The following is a 26,216-nucleotide window of genomic DNA, read 5'->3' on the forward strand; positions in this document are numbered from 1 at the left end:
TGCGTAGCACGTGTCGATCCAACTAGTTAATAAGAAACATAACTAACTCGGTCCCTCCATCCCATATACGTTACACACTTCACTAATTCTTCATTTTTTTTTTGAGACCAGACTAATTCTTCATATGATCACTTCACAAACTAATTAATTTAATAAGAATGAATCACGACATACTTTGCATGCAATTAATTATTAAGTGTTGTTTGGTTGATAGGATAGATATTAAGAAAATCAAGAACAGTTTAAAATTAATTGTACATTAGAATGTGCGCTGATGAAGTGGAAAATTTTGATAGCTTGAGGAAACTAGCTGGAACTTCTTTTTGATAAACCCGATCCAATTCTATAACTCACGAGCAACCATACCATAGCCCTTGATAAGTTGGTATAATATTGTTTTAGAACCACAACCTCAATTGTCTCTCAATACTTACCATTTAGAATATGTGAAATAATAATACTTATTTAAAATCATTACTATTACAATTCTAGTTAAAAAAAAAAAAAAACTCATACATGCATTGCACAAGTTCCAAAAATTAGCTCTTCTAAATTACAAGTAATAAAGTCATGTTCCAACTGAATTGAACTGAGGGCCTGTTCTGATTGACTGAAATCAACTGAACTGAACTGAACTGAACTGAGCTGAGCTGAACTGAACTGAACTTATTAATTAGTGATTTTTAACTACGGATTAGTGATCTTTGATTATATATTACTATACCTATGTGTATATACAAATGTACTATTTCATATGACATAATTATAAAATTTATAATATAATTATAAATTTATGAAAAATATATTAAAAACTTGAAACCTCTAAATATTTTAAACACATATACTATTTAATTTCAGATATGGGAGTCAGTTCAGAGGAATGCCGAGGTAATGGAGGAGCTTGGTGGACAAGAAGAAGACGAAGAACTAACTGACTATGAAAATTAGTTTAAGTTGTGTAGTACTCTAATTTTCTCAATAAGATTAACAATAGAAATGTGTATCAAAAAAATAGAACCATTTGAACAATGAATTGTATCGATATTATTATTATTAATATTAATTATTGTTATTATTATTATTATAATTAATTATTGATTATTATTATTAGTATTATTGTTATTATTTATTCATGATTATTATTATTATTTATTGATAATAATAATAATAATAATAATAATAATAATTATTATTATTATTTGTTGCGTCGTTGTAATAAGAGCTTAAAAGAATGAAATTTGGCTTTATATCATTAGCAATATCATTAGACATAAGAGCTGAACTGAACTGAACTGAATTGAATTTCAACGGAAGAGAACAGGCCCTGAGTGCAGTTGAACTGAACTGAGTGGAGCTGAAGTGAACTGAACTGAACTAAATAGAGCTAAAATGAATTGTTTATGAGAGAAGAAAATTAAGAACTAAACTGAATTGATTGGTGCTGAATTGAACTGAAATTAAGCTAAACAGAACAGACCCTAAATATATATAGCTAGACATCTAGTAACTTTGTAATAATACAAACAAAATGTTGCAAGTAGCAATACCTACCTATAATTAAATTAAAATTAAAAATCATGAGTATGACAAGTTGACAACCTTTATGATAAGAAGATCTAACTCCATTCTCTAGGTAAAAAATGACCAAAACCACAAGTTATTGTGATCTCAAAACTGAAAAAGAGGGGGGAAAAAAAAAAGGTTAACAATCGAAAAAGCGCTTCTTCTCCATTATACTGTACAAATAATACATCTATCATCGAGCATGAACACCAGCCACGTGTCCAGCTGACGCATACTCACTAGTGGGTCCCATTGCGCACTCTCCTTAACCCTACTTAGTACACCATTACCAAATACAATGCCTAAATCACAATAATGTATCTCTTCATCTATATAAACCCTTCATTTTACATCATTACCTTCATCTCAAACCTCTCATCCTCCAAAATCTCCTACAACATTCATACACTTACTATTTATACATTATTCTCCACCTTAGTATAACTTTGACCGACCAAATAACATTTATACATATCTCGTGTTTCTATTTGTAATACCACATCAGCAGTGTTAGTTACTGATATCTTATGGGGACGGTGCAAGAGGATCAGTATGTGTATTCTAACATGAATAGGGAGCAATGTAAGAGCCGAGTGGCGGTTCCACCACCTCAACCATTCTTTAAGTCTCTACAAGGCTCATTGAAAGAGACATTCTTCCCCGACGACCCCTTGAGGCAGTTCAAAAACCAGCCGAGGTCTAGGAAGTTCATACTAGGGTTGCAATACTTCTTTCCCTTCCTCGAGTGGGGGCCGAAGTATACGTTGGACTTCTTGAAGTCGGACCTCATTGCCGGGATCACCATTGCTAGCCTTGCTATCCCCCAAGGGATCAGCTATGCTAAGCTTGCCAACTTGCCCCCAATTCTTGGACTATGTAAGTTGTGGTATAGTAAAATAATACTCATGTTGATATTTTTAATTATTTATCTTAATGTTCTACTTTATGAAACTATATTTATTTTGGATGTTAATATCTTAAATCTGATTCGAAACAAAGCTAGCTATACGTTTGATGATTTAAGTGTATCTAAGTATCTTCATGCACTAAAGTGAAAGATATTAATTAATCAATTGCAAGTAATCTTTTAATTAAGGGGCTAATTAGTGATCTAATGACAGCTACGTTTTATCATAAATTAAAAAAAAGCAACGTTTAGTGCAAAGTTAGAGTTTTAATGACAAATAGGAGTGAGTGTTTTTTTAATTTAAAATATACTCGTAGTAATAATGTGAAACAGCGTTTAGTGCAAAATTAGAGTATTAATGACAAATAGGAGTGAATGTTTGTATTATTATAGTAATAATGTGGAGTGTATGACTGGTTAATTAGTACGGATTAGTAATCTTGATTAAGATTCTGAATGTTGCAAGTGGTGTAGAGAGACTGGAGTGCACTAAATTATACTAAGTATAACTATAAATATGTACTTTGTAATAATTTAGGCATATTTATATACTATATACGTGGTATACGCACACTTTCTTATAGTAGGAAAGCTTAACACGGTTATAACGTTGTTCCATCCTAAAACAAACGAATCTTATAAGTTAGTCATCTCTCATCTTATTAATCAATGATACAAGACAACTTATATGGGTTATATATACACGTTCATGTATACTGTTTAGGTTATTTTTTTTTACTAAAGTTTATTCTTACAGTAAGTGGCTTGGTAATAGGTTTAATTTATTCCTTATTTTAACTAAAGTATATTGATTTACCCTATAACTAACTAAAAGTTCAGTTATTGCTAATTACTGGTGGAACTAATTGATTAACATAATGGTACACGGTGCGATCCGAGTGAATGATTAAATCAATGGACATGTCATTCGATTAACTTACAACATTAAAATAAACTTTATTTTTAATATATGTAGTACATATTTATTTATTTATTTATTTATTTATTTATTTATTTTTTGAAAACGTCGTATATGTTATCTAACATTAAACATATTTTGTGGATTTATAATCAGACTCTAGCTTTGTTCCACCTTTGGTCTATGCCATGATGGGAACTTCTAAAGATGTGGCGGTAGGAACCATCGCAGTGGGGTCGCTCTTGACCGGAGCTATGCTAAGCACCGTTGTTGATCCGAACCAGAATCCGAAGCTATTCCTTCACCTTGCTTTTACTGCTACCCTTGTTGCTGGAATTTTTGAAGCCACTTTAGGCCTATTAAGGTCGGTATAGTAAATTTTTTTATTGTTCTTTTTACTTTTAACGTTGAAGTACCAATAGTATGGATAAACATGATTAACTTTTTTTAACACATACACACTTACACTCAAAACTCTTCTACTAGTTTATATAATATTTACGAAGTATATAATAACAGTTGTACAACTTGCACTATTTATATATTTACGCACTCAATTTTAACAAGGGTAGTAAATAATAAATCATTTATAATATGAATCACTTTAATTATATAAATAAACATGCTAAAATAATGTATGCGACTATTATTTTCACACGTAGATTGGATGGAAAAATATCTTGAGAGGCAAGTGGCCATATCTAAGAGATTCATCTTTTTTCATACCACTTTCTCCATATATTTAGATTGTGATTGGCCAGAAAATAGTGGGAAAAATGCCAGTAAGATCGCTGTTTGGGTAAGGTTCGATTCACCTTATCGAAGCATATGCTATCCAAATATCCAATGATACAATTTCCAATATTTGTACATTTTTTCTATACCAAGGAATAAAATTATTTGCACTCAAAAACACAATAGGTCACGCATTATTAGACAGAAAAAGGGTTTCAGAGATATCACTTTTTTGAAATTATTGTTGGAATTTTCTTACACTTTTTGATCTTAAACTTTATTTTTTCAATGCAGTTTTAACATGAAAAAGATAAGAATATTGATTTTCCCATATGGAGATATTGTTTGTCTCCTTGGATATGAATTTGCTAAGGTAGGCCAATTGTCGTTCACTATAAAAGTGCACAATTAAAAAAAAAAAAAAAAGGTTTTGCTTATACGAAGTATGATATACGAGCTGAGCTGAGTACCTCTTTATCTCTAAGAATCAATTCGATAATATAATCAACTTTGTAATATATATATATATATATATATATATATATATATATATATATATATATATATATATATATATATATATATATATATAAATTACCATACAATTCGATCATTCGATATTACAATACAATTTGATCGATCTAAAACGACTAATGGGCAAACGACAAATTTAATATATATATATATATATATATATATATATATATATATATATATATATATATATATATATATATATATATATATATATATATGCGCGCAAATGTTAATACTAGAGTCGGTATTATGTTAATATATGTATAGTATTATTTTAATTTAAGTCTAAAATAGATAATTAATTGATTGATTAATAATGATGAGAATAATAATAATGCAGGCTAGGGTTCATAGTAGATTTCTTATCACATGCAACAATTGTGGGATTCATGGGAGGAGCAGCAACAGTGGTGTGTTTGCAACAACTCAAAGGAATACTTGGACTCACTCATTTTACTAAATCTACAGATATCATTGATGTTATGCATTCTGTCTTTTCCCAAGAACACCAGGTACTATATTTGTTTTTTTTTTTTTTTTTTTTTTTTTTTTTTTTTTTTAATTTTTTTAATTTTTTATTATTAATTTTTTTTTATTACAATGCTAATTATAAACAATCCATAATTAAACCATCCACTAGCTTTTTAATACAGTACATAACTATTGTATTCCATTATCTTAATGAATGATCTTTTGATTAATTGTACATTTGATCATGATGTAAAATGTTGAGTATGTATTTAATTTGTTTTGATTAGAAAAATTGCCAAAAATTGATTATTATTTTTTTAATTGTGCAGTGGAGATGGGAAAGTGCAGTACTAGGATGTGGTTTCCTCTTTTTCCTTCTTCTCACTAAATACTTTGTAAGTTTGATTTATTTTCTTAATGTTCTTGACACTTACTGTATGCAAAAGAGTTAAACAAATGAAGAACTAAAGTCAAAAAGTGGGATTGTAAGGGCCTGTTCTCTTCAGCTTATTTTCACTTCAGTTCAGTTCCTAATTTCCTTCTCTCATAAAATATTTAGTTCAGTTCAGTTCAATAAATCAGATCAGACCCTAAGTGACAAAAATAAATATACCTTGTATTAGTGTAAAAAACGTTGTAATCACGAAAAAAGAATAATAAACGAGAAAAAGGAATGGAGGTAGGATTCGTCATAGAGGAAGTGTCTATATTTACGTGATTTTTGTGACTTTCCTTTCCGGTTACTAATTACGTGCTGTTTTTTGGTATTTAAAAATGCAGAGCAAGAGAAAGCCAATATACTTTTGGATATCAGTGATGTCTCCTTTGATCTCAATCATATTGGGAAGCCTACTTGTCTATCTCACCCATGCTGAAAATCATGGTGTTCAAGTGGTAAGTTTCGGCAACGTCTTATCTCAATATTCCACACTTTTGTTATTATGTATATAACTTACATATTAATTGATTGCCACTTCTTTTTATATCACTTTTTAGAGATTATCAAACCTTTAAAGTGAAAGCACTTAAACATACACGTACCTTGACAAATAAATACATTAGATCAACACAACATTTAAACTTGGAAAATGACCTCCTTGATCATCAATATAAAATCCATAAATTTTATGGAATATAGTGAAAGTTACATCAATACAAGGCAAAAACACAACTTTATTTAGGGTGTGTATATAATTAATTAGTTTCTTGGTATATTTAAGAAAATAAATTTGATTGTGAGAGTGAGGGACAGCTCAAGTGGTTAGAACTTCCCTCTCGATTCTAAAAGATCCTGAGATCGATTCTCACCCCCACCCTTTTGGTTCTCTAAACACAAAAAAAAAAAAAAAACAAAAAATTTGTTATTATCAACTAATTTAGTTAGTTAATGTCTTGAATCTTGAGAGATTGTGCTTAAGATCTGGATCAAATTCCATATATATATATATATATCATATACTCTTATGTCGTTTTGAAAGTGGGTCAAAATGAGATCCAGAAAATGTAATATCCAGTAATAGTGGTAACCTTGGACCACACACCACAGTCCACAACATAAGTAGTGAGTTCCATACGTATAATCAGAACAGAACTCTGAAGACGAATATTGGTCTGTGCCACTAAATCCGTACCCACTATACCTTTTATATCTTGACGTATTACTAAAGTATGGCCCACCACTTATATATTGTTGGGCCCTCAAGCTATTCAATTAAAGGCTGTTTGCCATGAGTAAGTCTTTGGGCTGGCCCATTACATCATAATTGGTTGTGTGAAGATTCCTATATAGAATCTTCCTTTTAATTTAGCGGTGTGATTATGCACATACATGTTTGGGACAGCCCCACTAAACAATTGTACATTTGTATTTGTGTAATTTATACACTTCCTAAATATTTAGGGGTGCATAAGGGCATATAGTGCTCTCGTGGATCATATTTGACCCAATATTTTGATTATCTACCTTTTCATACTTTAACCAAGTAAGCTAGTTGACATTCAAATATCAATGAATTGAATATGGTATAAGGAGTAACTTCAATAAAGATAAGATTTGATCGAGAAGTTTTAGTTTTATAAATATATGTGAGCAAATGAATTAATAGAGTTTTCATTTTTGATGGATATGCAGATTGGGTTCTTGAAAAAGGGCATTAATCCACCTTCCTTTGGAGACTTTGTATTGTACTCTCCTTACTTTCCGGTGGCTCTCAAAACTGGCATTGTTACCGGTATCATTGCTATGGCGGTGAGTTGCTATACCTTTGCCTTAAACTTCTTACTAATCACGTATACTGGAAAATTTCTTATACAACGGTTGCACCACATTAACAATATAACCTGACCTCTCATGAGTACCTTGGAATATTTGGGGTTGTAACATTTCTTATACAACTGTTGCACCACGTGAACATAACTTATTTACAAACAATAATTCAAGTACCTTAATTACTTACTATTATATGATGTGATCAATTACAGGAAGGAATTGCTGTGGCAAGAAGCTTTGCTATGTTCAAAAACTACAACATTGATGGAAACAAAGAAATGGTTGCCTTCGGGGTTATGAACATTATTGGCTCTTGCACTTCTTGTTATCTTACCTCAGGTACGTACATTAATTTAATTTAACATATGATAATTAACTAATTAATAAAAACAAGTGAATTTCTACTAGAATTATTTTTTCAAATGATTTAATTTCTAGTTATACTAATCTAAAATTCTCAAATAAATCACTTGCTTTAGGTCCATTTTCGCGGTCAGCTGTGAATTACAACGCCGGGTGCAAAACAGCATTTTCAAACATAATAATGTCAACTGCTGTGATGATCACACTTCTATTCCTCACACCATTGTTCTACTACACCCCTCTTGTGGTCCTCTCATCCATCATCATGTCTGCTATGCTCGGCCTTATAGATTATGATGCCGCGATTCATCTATTTAAAACAGATAAATTTGATTTTGTTGTTTGCATGAGTGCCTACATTGGCGTGGTTTTTGGCAGCGTTGAAATTGGCCTAGTGATTGCGGTAAGAATTAGTTACGAGAAAATATAAGTTCAAATAAGTGCTAATAAGTTCCAATCCGAACAAACTAGTTATTAATTGACATTGTTATTCGAAATAATGTAGGTTGCATTGTCCGTGTTGAGGGTGTTGCTATTTGTGGCTAGACCAAGGACCACGGTCCTGGGTAATGTGCCGAATTCGATTTGCTATAGGAGTGTTGATCAATACCCGGAAGCTCAAACTGTGCCCGGAATTCTCATACTTGAAATTGGTGCTCCTATATATTTTGCCAATTCTACCTACTTAAGAGAAAGGTAATTTAAAAGAATAGTTCTTTATGTTTGTTTTATATATAATGAATAGCATATATTATTTCTGGAATTTAGATTGTTATATAAATGATTGTGTGTTTGTTCTTAGGATTTCGAGGTGGATCGATGATGAGGAAGAGAGGTTGAAGTTATCTGGAGAGTCTAGTTTACGTTATGTCATCTTGGATATGAGAGGTATGTTATACTATAGAAGTAAAAATAGCAATTAGATCAATAACCAATGTTTTTGTTTGTCTAGCTAAGTGGTAGGATTCTTGTTACCCTAAGGTTAAAAGTTTGAATCTTACCACTATTTAGCTCTTGGGAGCCAACAAGTTTTGACCACTATACGTAGTACATGTGTGGATGTTATTATGTAAAGGCGAGTTTAAACTTGTGACATAAACTAAAAGACTAAATTCGTTATTATATTGCAGCCGTCTCATGCATTGACACAAGTGGAATCAGCATGTTTGAAGAAGTTAAGAAGATCATTGACAGAAGAAAGCTTCAGGTATATATATATATCCTATTACGTAGTTTCACAATTGTTACATGTTCAATGTTAAAAGTACGAAAATCGATATATTTCATATTATCTTACCAAAGATAATGTTGTTTCTTATTTATATGTGTTTTTTTTTCTTGTAAAATTCAGCTTGTATTAGCAAGTCCAGGAGGAGAAGTGATGAAGAAATTGGACAGAGCCAAATTCATAGAAAAATTAGGGCAAGAATGGATACATTTGACCGTTGGGGAGGCAGTTGGAGCATGTAGGTACATGCTTCATACTTACAAGGCTGATGGTCAACCCGAGACGTGGAGCAACAATGTTTGACTTATTTTAAATTATTGATAAATTTGCTATTATTTAAATTTTGTTTTGGTGCTTAATCATAAGAAATTAAGAACAATTAATTAGGTGGGGAAGAAAGTATTGTTATTAGCAACTTAATGAAATTTAGAAAGAAGTTGTGATTCTTAATTGGAAGCTAAGGTTCTTATGCCTTCCAAATCATCAACATGTAAAACTATTTTGTAGTGCATCAAAATGATGCTATATTGTGTATATTTATGAATCATGAAAAAATATTTCATGGAATTTGCAATCTTCTGCACATTGTAATGTATTGTCATTGCTACTTAGCTTCTTCATCCTTGTATAAATTAAAGCTCCTTTCTTTATAATCTAATCCTACATACAATGAAGCTTTTTTTATGTGTATATGGATTGGATAATGCTATAAGAAGTCGATTGGTTCTCTAGTTGATCTTGCAATTATACGATTTGACAAGTTTGATTTATACCATTGTATTTATAGAGGATTAAAGGTTACACTTTCGCATATACATAGTTAACTATAGAAATATATACTAAATAATTGACTAGAAATCATAATCTTAAAATCATGAAAATCCTAGCGTGGCCGCCTAACGGCTGTGTTCTTGTTTACTTACTATCCTTATTGACTTGGTGACCAACAAAGCTTCCAAATAAAGATGATAATAATTCAACATTTTCTTATTAAATTACATCAATTGGCACATTTATGATCCTAATTAATTAGGCCCTAGTAGCTTATTTAATTTGTGAAATGCATTTAGCTTAGCTTTTTATTGTTTAGACTTTAGATGATTGATAAATTGATAACATAATACTCCGTAACATATACAGTATGACTAATACGAGTACCTAGTCTGAAATATACTCCGTGAATTGATTGGTGGAGACCTTTTATCACGGACCTTGGGAAAGCTTAACGTTATACGAGAAGTAATAAGTTAATTAACTACATGTAATGCAACTTGATGCTTGAGAGCTGTATTTTAGCTAATATTACTTGTATGTCATTTTGTTAGACCAAACTATCCCTAACCTTTTGTTTTTAAGGATTTGTCGGAGAAAACATGTGATTTTGTCCCACATTAAAAAAGTATGTCAATGATGTATTTACATATATTCGAGTTTGACATTCAAATCTTTATTTTATATTTTTAGGCATGCACCTTCAATTGATAAGTTTGACCTAAAATACATTATTTTTTCAATTGTTCGTTTGTTTAATTATTTATTATTGAATCAAAGACTTGAAGAAACCTTAATTGCATGATCCCCCATAATATAGCGAGAGGAGCCGAACCTATACCACCTTGTTGAAATTAAATTCAATTGTTGTAATCATATATAATTTCTTAAACAATTTCACAAATTAAAAAATTGTATATGTAAAAGTACGTTTTGATTGCCTTTTTAGGGTTGGGGAGGAGGAAAGAGGAGGAGTTTGATCATTTGACCTACTGCCACTTTTCTGTACACTTAAATTAGCTTAGCGACGAAAAAAGGTGGACAATTATGTCTTGATCTTGTCTATACCACGTGTTTAAGCATGATAATCGTTAATTAAGGAGGCCTAACTATTACTAGGAAATATCTCAAGTTTAAAATGTATGTGTAATTCTTTTGTACGAAATTTACTTTGTTCGATTGTCATTTATGATCACAAAATTGACAATTAAATACTCCTATTTTACCATTAACATTTTCAGTCATTACTAGATAGTATACTTCGTATAAGATTAATAGTTTATAAATATATAACAAGATGAATCTAATAAAATCTCACTTTAGAGAAGAATAATGCAATTTAAAGATTATATAAATTGTATACTACTTAATTAGTTAATTTATTAAGGAAAATGTTATACATATCCCTTAGGACTACATATAAGCATTAATTTTACACATGAAAATCGTAAAAAGTTAAGAAATCATAAAAATATAAACACTTATTATACTGATTCACGCGTGTATTTGTCATGAATTCCTAATTTTATACAATTTTCAAGAGTATATTTAATGCTTATATTTATTAAAATTAATCTCACTTAAATTAGTTGTATTATTAATTATGAAAGCTTAAAATTAGGGAAACAAGTCCACTCTTAGTAGAAAGTGAGTTATGACTTTTGAGTACCTAAAAACACAATGCAATAATAGGCAAAGAATAATTAGGCTATGCTTGACCCCTAATAAGTGATTATGACATTTAACGTCTCTCCAAGACCAAGCCACGTGTCCAAGTGACGTAATATCCAGAAGTGGCTTCTTTTAATTTGGACACTCTCCAAAGTCCAAACCATATGCCTTGATCTTCCTCTACATATACTCTTCAATTCATTACCTTATGAATTCATCTCTCAATTCTATATATCAATGTTCCTCTCCCCATTTTTCTTATATCAAATAAAAAAATAATCATTCATAGATGTTTTATCGATATTAAAATACGTACATAAATCATATCATTTAATTCATAAATAAAATCTAGTACAATTACGTTGTAACTTGTAACATTATAGTAATCGTGTTATCATATGGGGGTGGTGGAGGATCAACAATATGTGTACCCTAGTGCGAATATGGAGCAATGTAAGAGCCGAGTGGCGGTGCCACCACCTCAACCATTCTTAAACTCTCTACAAGCCTCATTGAAAGAGACATTCTTCCCCGACGACCCATTGAGGCAGTTTAAGAACCAGCCGAGGTCTAGGAAGTTCATACTAGGGTTGCAATACTTCTTCCCCTTCCTCGAATGGGCTCCGAAGTATAGTTTGGAGTTCTTGAAGTCGGATCTCATTACCGGGGTCACCATTGCTAGCCTTGCTATCCCTCAAGGGATCAGCTATGCTAAACTTGCTAACTTGCCCCCAGTCCTTGGCCTATGTAAGTACAGTACTATACAATATACAAACTATTTAACATTAGAATATACATATACATGTTCTTATTTATGTGGATTTATTATTTCAAATTATAGTTTATGTATCGTATATGTTTATGGGTTTCTCCTTTAATTTCATGCACTACATCATTATCATACTATACTTGACCTATATTGCAAAGATCAGCTAACGAACTATGAATCTATGATCTAATTATAGGTACCATTTTGACTTTTGTGGCTTTTACAAACAAAACATAAGTAAATAAATGTGATGCCTTAGCTTATAAAATAAACAATTAAACACAAAATGCGTACATATCTATGATTCACTCCCTATCTTTACTTATCAAGTGAGATTTTGTTATAATTAAACATCTAAAAGTGTGTTATCCTAACACTTACATATTTTATTGTCATTTATTAATACATTTTTGTATTTATTTACAATTTTTATTTTTATTTTGGGTGTGTTTTACTTGCACAGATTCTAGTTTTGTTCCACCATTGGTGTACGCGATGATGGGGAGCTCTAGAGACTTGGCTGTGGGTACAGTCGCGGTGGCATCACTCTTAACAGGGTCTATGCTAAGCACCGTCGTGAATCCAATCAAGGATCCCAAACTTTTTCTTCATCTTGCTTTTACAGCCACCCTTGTTGCTGGAGTTTTCCAAACTTCTTTAGGCCTTTTGAGGTTGGTACTACACTTACTTTCAAATTTAAGACTACTTCTACATTAATACTATATAGAAACTTAATTTTCTCTTATATAAGCAACATATGTAGTGTCAATCTATCTAGCTTATGTACATGTATCCTTTATTCATTCGATATAATGTTACAATTTAAAAAAGTAAAGTAAACTATGGTTCAATTTCAAAATATTTATGGAATGATTACGGAAATAAGTATATAGTACAACGTAAAATGGTATAGGTGACCTATAATATATGTACTACGTGTACTTGTTGTCCACACCTCAAACTAAATATCTATTTTTCCACATGAAATCTTAATTATTTTAGAGGACAAAATAGAAATTGTTTATAATTGCTTCAAAATCTGTAAAGCAGAAAATAGATCTAACTTTAAGTAGCAAGTGACCATTCTTAATAATTTTCCTCAATTCCCACATTCTGAGTATGATTGGATAGAGTTTAGATGTATGGATAGATCCATGCAAATTAAAGTTGGCAAACTCAATTAATGACAAAATTAAACAAATTCTTTTGGTAATATTTTTGTAATTTTGCTGTTGGACCCTTCTTTTCCCTTTTTTGATGATTTATTTCGCCCTATATTTTAATTCTTGTTTTGGGTTCATTCTCTTCTATAATTAGACAATTAGACATGTCATATGGTGAACTTTTTAATAATTGCAACTTTTACGTAAAGCCAAAATTCTTAATTATTATGTCAAAGCAATGAACAAAACACCACTAATTAATTCTACCTTGTTAAATATGGGTTTGGGCTGCACTCGTCACAAGAAAGTACAAGTCCACCACTTGATAAGACCAAGGAAGTTCCACCTCAAAACCATATGACAATGAGGGGAGTAGCCTCTACCTTATAAAATGAACACAATTATCTTCTTTCTTTAATGTGGAATACACATATTAATACAAACTCTCACTTAATATGGGACAACACACCACTCACATGTGTGTTTTCTCATGGGCTCAACATACTTATAATTATAAAGGTTTTTTTAGTGTAATAAATTAGATTAATTATGTGATTAATGGATCGATATTCGATATTAATGCAGGTTAGGGTTCATAGTAGATTTTCTATCACATGCAGCAATAGTGGGATTCATGGGAGGAGCAGCAACAGTGGTGTGCTTGCAACAGCTCAAAGGAATTTTTGGACTTACTCATTTCACACAATCCACAGATCTCATCGATGTTATGCACTCTGTCTTTTCTCAAGAACACCAGGTTTAGTTATCACTCTATAAAATTAATATTACCGAGTATACGCTAAAATGGCTAAAATTGTACATCCAATAATGCATAACAATTTGTCTTTTGGCATAATAGGCCTTATTCTTTTGGAGTTAATTTTCATCTAATTTCATTTCTAGTTTATTTTAGTTCAATCCGCCGGCCAGGCCAGTCCCTTGTCAGTTTCCTCTTATATGATTCCAAAATTATATATAAGTAATTGAAATACGGAGTATATAAGTACATATCACCATCAATCAATTGAATTCATTGAAAGCATTATAGTCATGATATATTAATTGGTGTCTATATACGTTTTTGTTGTTTTGCAGTGGAGATGGGAAAGTGTGGTGTTGGGATGTTGTTTCCTCTTCTTCCTGCTTCTCACTAGACTCTTTGTAAGTGCACTAAGACAAATTCTTTCTTAGCTTAACTGCTTTACTTTTTCACATGAAATTATTACATTTTGTATATTACTCCGTAATATTATATCAATGTACATGTATAGTGAGAGGTGTGTCTAGTTAATTCTCCAGAAATTTGTTTATCTTGGGGTATAATCGTCTTTTTAAGTACCAATAGAGGGATACATGCGTCTTTTCATGTAATAGTTGAGGGGTACATGGGTAATTTCTTAAATACAAGTTGCAAACAGTAATTGGACAGCTGACCAAAAGTACTGAATAAATGACCACGCTTTTCAATATATATACAGAAATGCCACCAGATTAACATGCACAAATTTGTTTATCTAGCAGATAAACTTGTATTTGCCGATATTATATTAATGTACATGTATAGTGAGAGCACAATGAGCAACATGGGTGTATGTTGTGTAGAAAAGTGTACGGGTCGGGATAGGGCTAGTAATCCGTATTGGGTAGCTAAAATTAAATAAACGTACTTTTACATTGAGATGATATATGATACATACAATAATCTTTACTCATGTATTGTTTGGGACGACAATTTGTTAAATGGAATGCAGAGCAAAAGAAAACCAAAGTTGTTTTGGATATCAGCAATGGCACCTTTGACTTCGGTTATATTGGGAAGCCTACTTGTTTATCTCACCCATGCAGAAAAACATGGTATCCAAGTGGTAAGCTTCCTCAACTCAACCCCCATGCTCATTGGTCTCAGCCCACTTTCTCAATTTTTTTTTTTTTATTTTTTTTGTTTTGAGTAAATTAATTGTATAATTTGTTTAATACACGATCACACGTATCTTTTTTTAGAATTATACATTTTTCATTTAATTTTTTTGAAATCTACTACAAGTAGTAAAGAAGTATAGGCACATGAGAATATTGGGTTGGATTGGAAATAGTGAGTCCAAACCGCTATGGGCTGAAATGTTAAGAATGTCGGCCCACTAGTAATGTTATTTGGTTAAAAAATAATATAAAAATTATGGATGATACTATTTAATACGGAGTGCCATTAATAAAGTAATATAATTAATTATTTGGAAAAAATATGTTAATTATGAACTATAGATTATATAATCATTAAAATATTGTGTAGTCTTTTTCAAACGACTATTGTAAAAGTTTCATATTGTTTTCCTTTTGAATGTTATTACTCCGTGTTATTAAGCTTCATGAATTTGTTCATCTTGTGACATTTACAGATAGGTTATTTAAAGAAGGGTATTAATCCACCATCTTTTGGGGACTTTGTATTCATTTCTCCTTACTTTCCGGTGGCTCTCAAAACCGGCATTATTACCGGTGTCATCGCTATGGCTGTGAGCTTCTATACTACCTTAACCATCAAAGTTCCATTTAATTAACACGAAGATTAGTAAATTTAATTACATACTAATCAAAATGCAGGAAGGAATTGCAGTAGGAAGAAGCTTTGCTATGTTTAAGAATTACAATATTGATGGTAACAAAGAAATGATTGCCTTTGGTATGATGAACATTTTTGGGTCTTGCACCTCTTGCTACCTTACCACTGGTACATAACCTTTAATTCCATATGATCATTTTTTAACGATAATACTCCCTCTATTTCATAATACAGGACATTCATTTATGTTCTATTCAGTACAATCACTCTTATGTACATACATCTTAATACATACTCGTATTAGTATTTGTTACGGAGTAAACAACTTTGTGGTTAACTAACACGCACGATATTGAATGCCTAGGTCCATTTTCAAGATCAGCGGTGAACTACAATGCAGGGTGCAAAACAGCAGTTTCAAACATAGTCATGTCTGTGGCAGTAATGATCACATTATTGTTCTTAACACCATTGTTCTATTACACTCCTCTTGTAGTACTTTCATCCATTATCATCTCTGCTATGCTCGGACTTATAGATTATGAGGCAGCCGTCCATCTATTGAAGCTCGACAAATTTGATTTTATGGTTTGTATGAGTGCCTACATTGGTGTGGTCTTTGGTAGTGTTGAAACTGGCCTAGTGGTCGCGGTATGTTAGTCTCTTACACCGTGGTTTTTGTTATTTTAATTTGGTTATTGTTATTTTGTTAAATATATTTGGGTGCATTTGAGATTTGTGCTGATTTTTTTTTTTTTTAAATTTGTCGGGTCAATTTTGTCTAGTCTAACTAGTCCTCACAAGTCACAACTTGCATGGACAAAATATTGCATAAATTCTGTATTCTTTGGACTAAGGTAGTTGGTATTGTTTGACTATGAACAATTTGCAGGTTGCATTTTCTGTGCTAAGGTTGTTATTATTTATAGCAAGACCAAGAACTTTTGTTATGGGCAATGTGCCAAATTCAATTAGTTATCGAAGCATTGACCAATACCCTGCGGCCCAAACTGTGCCTGGGATACTCATACTTGAAATTGGTGCTCCTATATTCTTTGCCAATGCTACTTACTTAAGAGATAGGTAATCTATAATTAGTAAGCTAAGATAGATAGAGGAAAATTGACTAGGGAGTTTTTCTTATAATGATATTTTCGTGTTTGTTAACAGGATCATAAGGTGGATTGACGAAGAAGAAGATAGGTTGAAATCACTCGGAGAGACCAATTTACATTATGTGATTTTGGATATGAGTGGTAAGTTTCAATTCTACCTATACTTAGCATAATTAACTAGACTCCAACTGAACTAATTAAGATTTCTCACTTTTGAAACTACTAGATGTATATTACTACATATATAATTTTATAAATAGTTTGAGTTATGGTTATGGAAATTGGACTAAATTTTGTGGCAATTGTAGCGGTTGGAAGCATCGATACAAGTGGAATCAACATGTTTGAAGAACTTAAGAAGATTATGGACATAAGAGATCTCAAGGTATATATATATTCTTTTATCAGTACTCAATTTACGTTGATCCTGAATTAGATACGTACACTTAAAAGCAAGAATAGATCCTTAATTATATAATATTTCATATTCTCCTCTTTTTATTTCAATAGCTTGTTTTGGCAAATCCGGGAGGAGAAGTAATGAAGAAATTACAAAGATCGAAAGTAGTAGAATTGTTAGGAGAAGAATGGATACATTTGACTGTTGGAGAGGCAGTTGGAGCATGCACATACATGTTACATACATTCAAGCCAAAGTCAACCCTGAAATCAATGGGTGATCAATTAGAGACATGCACCAGCAACAATGTTTGAATTAGCAACTAAAATTTGCAATTATTTGTTGATATATTGATGTACAATTAGTTGATTACTAGTGCATCAAAATGATGCAATAGTATGTAATTTATAAACCATGATAAGTCTCAAATTTATGTTTTTTCCTAAATTATAGCCATTACAAGTTATAAGTTATAATTGTCTTTGAATCAATTTGTGACAAATATTGTTCATGGATATAGAATTATTACGATAAAAGTTGTTACTGTTCAACATTTACCTACGAATATCAATATTTGTGATTTGAAGTACTTTCAGTGGTAGTACTCAAAATGTAGAATTATACAAGTACATTTTTCAATCCAAATTAAATGACACGTTTTAACTTTTGATAACACTATTTACAAACTCTACCTTAACTAGTTTGTGTGATTTATATATAAGAAAAAATATAGTCATGTAAGATTTTGTTGAAGTTATCTTAATGTATAATTTTCAAAATATCAAACTATAATATTGGTGAAAAATATTTATTGACCCGTAACCTGAAATAATGACCCGTCCGAAATGACTCGTGATCCGACCGATTGACAGGTATAAATAATGGATGTGGTACATTTTGAACTGATTCTTTCGCTCCAATAAAATATTATGATACAAAAAATAAATTTATATGATAATTTATGAGAGTTAAAATCTAATTATTTTTTGAATAAAATTATAATTTAATTTATACATATCAAATATTAGTACTTTTATTGAAAATAAAATTCTAAATTAACAATTTTATCCTAATATTCTATTCAAATTTGATTGAAAATAAAATTCTAAGGCCTTGTTTGGTTGGCTAAAAATTTTGTGGGAAGTCAAAATTCCTATGAATTTCATTTTCACCCTCTTGTTTGGTTGACACAAAAAAGTGAAAATGGAGGCAATTAAAATTCATGGGAATTTTGACTTTCCACAAAACATGGGAATTCATTTACCTTACCCCCCGATAAGTTGAAATTCCCATGAAAATTTACTTCCTCCATTTTTAACCAAACAAATTTGTTGAATTCCCATAATTTTGATAATAGAATTTATTTCCCACAAATTGAAATTTCACGAGAATTTACACTTCCCTAGCTAACCAAACGACCCCTTACCTAACTTTTTTATCCTACAAATTCAATTATATAACTCTATCCTACCAAAAGCCTTTCAGTTCTTCACACATTGTTATACGACCCAGTTTTTGCCCAAATTCAAAGTGGCAGTTTCCAACAGAAAAAAAAAAAAAAAAAAAAATTCAAAGTGGCAGAAATTAAGCACTCCTCTTCTACTTCAGAATTCAGTTACTAGGGTTCTTCCTAAATTCGTTTTATCTCCCATTTATTTTCCAACATTACAGAAATTTCCGGTTTTCAATTGCAATTTCGTTGAATTAATCCCATCTGCAATTGTTTGCCATTTCAAATTATGGCCCCTCTGAAGAAGAAATCAAAGAAGAAAGATTTGAAGAAATTAAAGAAGAAAACCAAAACAGTGAATGTTGTTCCAATTGAACCCAGACCCATTGAATCTGATTGGTGGGATAGTTTTCTCCACAAAATCTCCTCCTCCCCAGGTAACCAATTTACTATTTCCATAGTTATTTATGCTAATTTTCTGTCATGAAATTGCAATTTGTTGATGTATATTTACCTGGGAATTTGTTAATTTTAGGGATTCCTTTGTTTGATTTCTGAATTGCTTCCAATTTTATTTTGTAAATGTTATTTGAGTTTTAACTGAAAATGGGCATGTTTGTATTTTTTCTTTATGGTTGTTGTCGTTGTTGTTCTTGTTGTTGATTGTCTATGAAAAATTGAAAACTATTTAGCTATAATGAAGGGTAATAGGGTGTCCATTGTACACCCGGGTATTTGATATATAATTTACAGTTTTTACACCCACAAACATTCTCCTCCCAGTATTTAGCTGAAAATGGGCATGTTTGTATTTTTTCTTTGTTGTTGTTGTTTTTGTTGATTGTCTATGAAAAATTGAAAACTATTTAGCTATAATAAGGGTAATAGGGGTATTTGATATATAATTTACACCCACAAACGTTCTCCTCCCAGTGTGCTTGTGTTGGAGAATTTGAGAGGGTGTAGAATAGTAGATTTATTCAAGAATCAAGATGTAATATGGAAATGGCACTAGTTGATTGAATTACCAAAATGTTGGTAAAGTGACTAGCAAATTTGTTATTTGGGAACCTTTCAGGTTTGACCATACCTAGTGATGAAGAGGAGGCATTCAGGTTTTTCTTTAGGGTGTCAAAAAAGATTTTTGAGTATATATGCTCACTTGTTAGAGAGGACTTGATATCGAGACCACCCTCGGGGTTGATCAACATTGAGGGGAGGCTCTTAAGTGTTGAGAAACAGGTTGCAATTGCAATGAGGAGGTTGGCTTCTGGTGATTCACAGGTTTCCGTTGGTGCCTCATTTGGGGTTGGTCAGTCCACTGTTTCTCAGGTCACTTGGAGATTTATAGAGTCATTGGAGGTTCGTGCTAAGCACCATATTAAGTGGCCTGATCAGGATCGGTTGGAGGAGATCAAAACAAAGTTTCAAAGTTTGTTTGGGTTGCCCAATTGTTGTGGTGCGGTAGATGCTACTCATGTTCTTATGACCCTACCGGCTGTTCAAACATCAGATGACTGGTGTGATGAAGCCAATAATTATAGCATGTTGCTTCAGGGAATTGTTGATGATGAAATGCGGTTTCTTGATGTTGTCACTGGTTGGCCTGGGGCAATGTCGGTGTCTAGATTTTTGAAGTGTTCTGGGTTTTATAAGTTGTGCGAAAATGGAGAGCGATTAAGTAAAAAATTGAGGTTAGATGATGTAGAGATCAGAGAGTACATTGTCGGTGGAGTTTACTACCCTCTTCATCCATGGCTCATGATCCCTTATGACAATCAAGATTCTACCCTCATGAACTCAAAATATAAGGAGGCACATGAGGCTGCAAGGTATTTGGCAGTGAGGGCATTATCATATTTGAAGGGAATGTTGGAGAATTCTTAGCAAGGTCATGTGGAGGCCCGATAAGAGTAAGCTACCCAGCATAATCTTAGCCTGTTGTTTACTCCACAACACTATGATCGATTGTGGTGATAAATTGCTCTCTGATATTGCTATTCCTGGTCACCATGACTTGGGTTACGAAGAGCAATCGTGCAAGCTTGTTGATACCTCAGGGGGTACCATGAGAGATAATTTAGCTACATATTTGCAGCCTAGATAAAGAAGGCACTGATTATTGATTTAAGCATGTCTCCATCTTTGGTTTCTGGCAGTCATTTTTTTCTTGGGGTTGAGGGGTTAGGAAGCCTTCAATGGGGTTTTTGTAAATTTTGGGATAAGAGATAATTTAGATGAATGCGAGTTGAGAGTCTGCAGTATCTGAAATATTTAAAGCTGTTGTATAACATATGCTGTTTGATTACTTGCTTTTCAATGAGAAAGAACCCTGTTAAATTCTTCAATATTACAGTTCCATTTTTTTTTTTCAAATTCTATATATACTGATTATTTAAGAACTAAGTGGAACTCACCTGGTAATTCTGTAAGAGCTTGAGTGTACGAGTCTAGAATAATGAGTTGCTTGTAGAAAAATCAGTTAGTACAAGAGTAGAATATGGATAGAAAGCATTTTCTTTTATTTTCGTTATAAATTAAATTTAGGCAGCCCCTATCAATTCTTGTAAAAACTAATTTGAATTAATTTATCTTAAATGTATTTATTACCCTAATCTGAACTATCTTCCTAAACTAAGTGGACAGGTGAAAAGAACCAGAAGGTAAATCAAGTTCAGACAACAACTAATAACAGCTATCCAAATTCAACTTACAACTAACATAGTCTAAATTAAATAAAATTAATTAACAGAAAATTAGGTGAATATAAACGCAGCTTAACTAATAATTGTGGAATGGAAGTAACTATAACATCAACTATCAAGTAATATGGAGCAGTACATTCAACAAACTTCTTTTTTGTTTGTTTTATTTATTGTCCACAGCTTTTCTGTAGCATTGTTAATAACATTTTACTTCTATTGTTTCAATCTAGTTTGCTCACTTTCCTTTTATGTCTATCGAATTTATTTTGTGCAATTCTAAAATTGCCAATGACACTATTTTTGTTTCACAAATTTTTGTATGCGGCTGGCCACATGATGCGGCAGGGGTTACTTGTAGGGTGTTATTGGTTTTGTTAGGGGTTACTTGTATTCTGGAGTTACTTGTATGGGTGTTATTGGTTTTGGTCAGGGGTTAGTTGTAGGGTGTTACTGGTTTGGTATGGGGTTTTGGTACAAGTAACCCCATAATACAAGTAACCCCAGAATTTAAGTAACCCCCTACAAGTAACCCCAAAATACAAATAACCCATACAAGTAACCCCAAAATACAAGTAACCCGATACAAGTAACCTCAGAATACAAGTAACCCCTTGAAAAACCTCTGTTTTTGTTTTTTTGTTTTTGTTTTTTATTTTTATTTTTTATAAAAAATTACATATTATTTTCAAGTTGGGCTGCTACATTTTTTTTTGAGCAACTGATCGTATATATCTTGATTATTTCTGAGGTAATTATCAATTTTATTGTTATCATAATCTTGCATATCCATAGAAATTTTATGAATTTCAAGAATTAAATTTTTTCTAGGGTTTTAGATTCATTGGAGAAAAGCCCAAATAATTGGAGGAGATGAAAAGGAATTTCAGAGCCATTAACTCAATTTTGATGGTTGGGGTTGTTAACCCCACATCCTGGTATATTCTCTTCCTATTTTCAATTTTGTTTTAATTTTTTTTTTTTTTTTTTTTTTTTTTTTGGAATAATATTAATTTTCCTGCTTTGAATGAACTTTGTCAAAATTTGTGTTAGTGGCTTTTGATATAAATTGCTAACTATTCTAAACAATCTAAAGTAATTGTATTAGTTCAAATTAGTAATAGCTCATATATCCCCCCTTCTCTACATTGCCTATTGAATCGAAGTGATTGTTCATTTGTTCTGTTCTCATGTGTAGCATGCTAAGATTGCTAACATACGGGTATTCTTTATTAGTGTGATACTCATATTATATAACACAAGGGAACATTTATTGGAAAGCACCTGATATGTATCATGTTTTGCCAGAAAGTACTTGTCATGGAGTGTGTATCATTTTGTCCGAAAGCATCTAGTATGTATCACAATGCACATATTCTTTTTATGAGTAATTGACAACATTTTGTCAACCTATGGCGATATGATGATGATTACTATCGTCATTTGGCAATTTAGAGTCATATGGTGATCAGTTATCAGTGCTAAGAAGTCATTGGTACCAACTAACACTTTGATTAGGTCATGACTATTTAGTACCAAGACTAAAACTAACGACTTCTTCAGTTATATAGCCATTCAGGAAAGAATTTTGATGGAATTATGAGGTTGCAAAGGTATGGTTGCATTACTAAACTTCCATTTCATTGATTCCTTGACTCTGCATAAACCAAATTCTCTCCTTTACACTGTGCTTTGATATTTTCTTATCATTCTTTTTTCGACCCACAATACTTACTCTTGGTTTTCATTTGCGGTTTTGGATTTCACATATTGATATCCAACAAGTTTCACTTGCTTTTAAACTGCTTCAATCTTCTGAGTCAGGCCCAAATAGAGATTTAGTTGTGCAGGTTTGGCCTCTGGTTCAATCTGCTTCAGGATTCAGGAATGACATTTTTAGTAGAATATATCACCTTGCTGAGAGTAACTTGTTTTAAGTGGAGGTAACCTTGGATCCTCTACTATGCAAGGAAGATTGTTATCTCCTTGTGGTTATATTGCCCATATTACTCCTATTTTTCAGCTGTCAAAGGTTTTGGACTTTTGGTTAGGATTTAGGATTAATGTTTTACCATGACTCAAGATATATGCAGAGCCACACATAAAATGGATGATGGCATAAGTTCACTTAACCTCTCAAGGGAAAGGGTAATTCAGAGCAAGATAAATTCAGATAAAGTAGGCAAAGTGCTTATTCTGGCTAGGTGTTTTTTATTTTTTTTTTTAATTTTATTTTTTCCTATTAACTACAAAAAAGGAAAACCCTTGTGAGCAGCAATTTTCTCATGAAGTACCATATTATCATTGATGTAGCAAACTATGTACAAGCTAGTGATATTAAGACAATAGGAAGTAGACATACATAAGAACTTCAATATTCCATCACAAACCATATCCTTTATTACTAGTATATAACATGTAGAGCTGAACTCTCTCGTCTATGTCTTTATGCTCTCCTAACTCTCCTAGTTGGCCTCCTCCTTCCGAAGGTGTCCATAAACCATTCATGGTACTTGTCAGTGATGTAGATTTTCCCAATTACAAAGCCAACTATGGTCCCACTAATACAACCCAGTGATCTGACGACCCAATCAATTAACTCAGAATTGTCATTGCTCTCGTCAATATTCACTGTTGGCGGTGGCAGTGGCACATCTTCATTTACACACTTCTTGGATAATAAACTTCCACACAACCCGGGGTTTCCTTGGAATGAGGTATCATCAAAGGTATTGAATTGGTTTCCTTGTGGTACTGGGCCCATGAGATGATCATTATTGGAAATGTTGAACACCTCTAGTGATGTCAATTGTGATAGTGCTGGAGGAATTGCACCAGAGATTTTTTAAGAGAAAGATCTAGTGATTCAAGGTCTGTTATGTTGGCTAGAGAGGGTGGAATTCTACCTTCAAGATTATTGTTGGACAAGTTGAGTGCTTGAAGCCCCTTGAGATCCCCAACGACATCTGGTATCCTGCCCGCGAAGCTATTACTTGATAAATCAATGACCCTAAAGACTTTAAGAACCTTTGGGTAAAGAATTTCGTTGCCTTTGTTTGTTATGGTGATCGAGTACTCGAAATTCTGTTCAGAAATTACTAAATCTGTTCCCACCTTAAAGTAGAAAGTAATCAGAGTATTGTATGAACCTGATTTTTCTTCTTTAGAATCTCTCATTGCATGCCAATTTTGAAAGTACCTTGATGGTAAATGACCTGTATGAAGATTGTGGGATAGGTCAATAATGCGCAAGAAGCGGAAACCAAGGTAAGGTTTTGGATGCATTATGCCTCCAAAAAATTTATTATGGCTCAGGACAAGAACTTGCAACTTTGGGAGACTTCCTAACCATGATGGAAAAGAATCATTAATTTGATTTCTTCCAACATCAAGTACCTCAAGCATTTTACAGTTTGCAAGTGACCTTGGAAGCTCACCTCCCAATTGATTTTGACTCAAGTTGATCATCTTCAGTTTGCAGTATCTTGAAAATTTTATGGAAATTGTGCCACGGAGATTGTTACCTCGCAGGTTCAGAAGCTGTAGAGATTCACCAAGCTGACCCACGCAATCTGGTATCTGTCCGGTCATGTTGTTGCCAGACAAATCAAGGGAAATTAGAGACTTTGCATTGCAAATTTGCCTGGGAATAACTCCGGTCAACAGATTATCTGAGATATCGTAAAACTTCATAGAACCTGGTGGAGAAGGAACTAGTCCTTGTAACTTATTACCCCTGAAGCAAAAGTCCTCCAAATGGGTCCACGGAAGCTCTGCTGCAGGCTTTTCAAAGCCTGTCAAATTATTCTGGGAAAGATCAATTTTAAGGAGATTCTCTTTAGTTGTATTCACCAACCATTGTGGTAAATTACCCTTGATTTTGTTTCCTTTGAGTGATAGTGATTGCAGGCTTGCAGCTCATTTTGATACTGAAGGAATTGCGGAAAATCGGTCAAGTTGCAAAATTCAAGTTCTAAGAGCTTGAGCTTTGGAAGAGATGAATTGGTCGTAGAACTAGGAAATGTTAGGTTGAGTTGAGATAAAGCTAGATTACGAAGATTCTTTAGATGAAAAAAAATTTCGAATTTGCCAAACAAGTTGTTGTAAGACAAGTCTATAGATTGAAGGTTGGTAAACTGAGAAAACCATTGTGGTATTGGACCATTTAATTGATTGTTCTCTAGATACAGTTGCCTTAGCTTGGTTAGGTTTGCAAACCATTGTGGAAATGGACCTATTATATGAGATGATGCGAGATCTAGATAATTAAGTTTTGTAAAGTTTGCAATAAAAGGAGGTATCTCAGTAGTTAGTTTCATCTCAGCTAGGCGTAAATAACTGAGATTGTTTAGCTTGGACAACTGCGAAAACAAGTCTTGTGGCCTGAATTCGAGATTTGAGAAATCTAAAGCTTCGAGGCTGGTAAGATTAGTGATAGAGAAGAGGACTTCACCTTTGAAGTTATTGCGACTTAAGAGTAAAACGGTAAGTGTTGTCATGTTAGCCAGAGAAGATGGAAGTGATCCTGAGAAATAACAACCACATAGGTCGAGTTGTTCCAAATGAGCAAGATTTCCAATTGAAGGTGGCACTTCTCCTGAAAAAGCTGTGCCAAATAGATAC

The 26,216-nt window shown here is 32.4% G+C and overlaps 3 protein-coding genes and 1 pseudogene across 4 annotated transcripts; 3 read left to right on the forward strand and 1 right to left on the reverse strand.

Annotated features, from left to right (window-relative positions):
• The first annotated feature begins 1,892 nt into the window (after positions 1-1,892).
• On the forward strand, positions 1,893-9,652 carry LOC145568220 (sulfate transporter 3.1-like). The gene is made up of 12 exons (XM_081627656.1): positions 1,893-2,439; positions 3,546-3,753; positions 5,002-5,173; positions 5,462-5,527; positions 5,913-6,026; positions 7,264-7,380; positions 7,614-7,740; positions 7,881-8,167; positions 8,270-8,460; positions 8,567-8,652; positions 8,895-8,971; positions 9,116-9,652. Exons 1-12 carry the CDS (start codon positions 2,091-2,093, stop codon positions 9,293-9,295), a joined length of 1,974 nt encoding a protein of 657 aa, XP_081483782.1. The 5' UTR covers positions 1,893-2,090; the 3' UTR covers positions 9,296-9,652.
• A 2,180-nt stretch (positions 9,653-11,832) lies between these two features.
• Positions 11,833-17,755, forward strand: LOC145568068 (sulfate transporter 3.1-like). The gene is made up of 12 exons (XM_081627507.1): positions 11,833-12,181; positions 12,667-12,874; positions 13,952-14,123; positions 14,462-14,527; positions 15,118-15,231; positions 15,763-15,879; positions 15,968-16,094; positions 16,291-16,577; positions 16,819-17,009; positions 17,097-17,182; positions 17,350-17,426; positions 17,552-17,755. The coding sequence occupies exons 1-12, from the start codon at positions 11,833-11,835 to the stop codon at positions 17,753-17,755; spliced, it is 1,998 nt and encodes a 665-aa protein (XP_081483633.1).
• Positions 17,756-18,936: 1,181 nt separating this feature from the next.
• LOC145568221 (protein ANTAGONIST OF LIKE HETEROCHROMATIN PROTEIN 1-like) lies at positions 18,937-21,239 on the forward strand (annotated as a pseudogene). Its single transcript, XR_014095787.1, has 2 exons — positions 18,937-19,328; positions 19,970-21,239. The product of XR_014095787.1 is annotated as a protein ANTAGONIST OF LIKE HETEROCHROMATIN PROTEIN 1-like (transcript).
• A 2,800-nt stretch (positions 21,240-24,039) lies between these two features.
• Positions 24,040-26,092, reverse strand: LOC145568070 (receptor-like protein 7). Its single transcript, XM_081627508.1, has 3 exons — positions 25,450-26,092; positions 24,500-25,387; positions 24,040-24,413 (listed from the first exon to the last, which is right to left on the reverse strand). Exons 1-3 carry the CDS (start codon positions 26,090-26,092, stop codon positions 24,040-24,042), a joined length of 1,905 nt encoding a protein of 634 aa, XP_081483634.1.
• Between the last annotated feature and the right edge of the window lie 124 nt (positions 26,093-26,216).

Source organism: Chenopodium album, chromosome 11 (genome assembly GCF_948465745.1).
Source record: "Chenopodium album chromosome 11, dcCheAlbu1.1, whole genome shotgun sequence".
NCBI classification, from domain to species: domain Eukaryota; kingdom Viridiplantae; phylum Streptophyta; class Magnoliopsida; order Caryophyllales; family Amaranthaceae; genus Chenopodium; species Chenopodium album.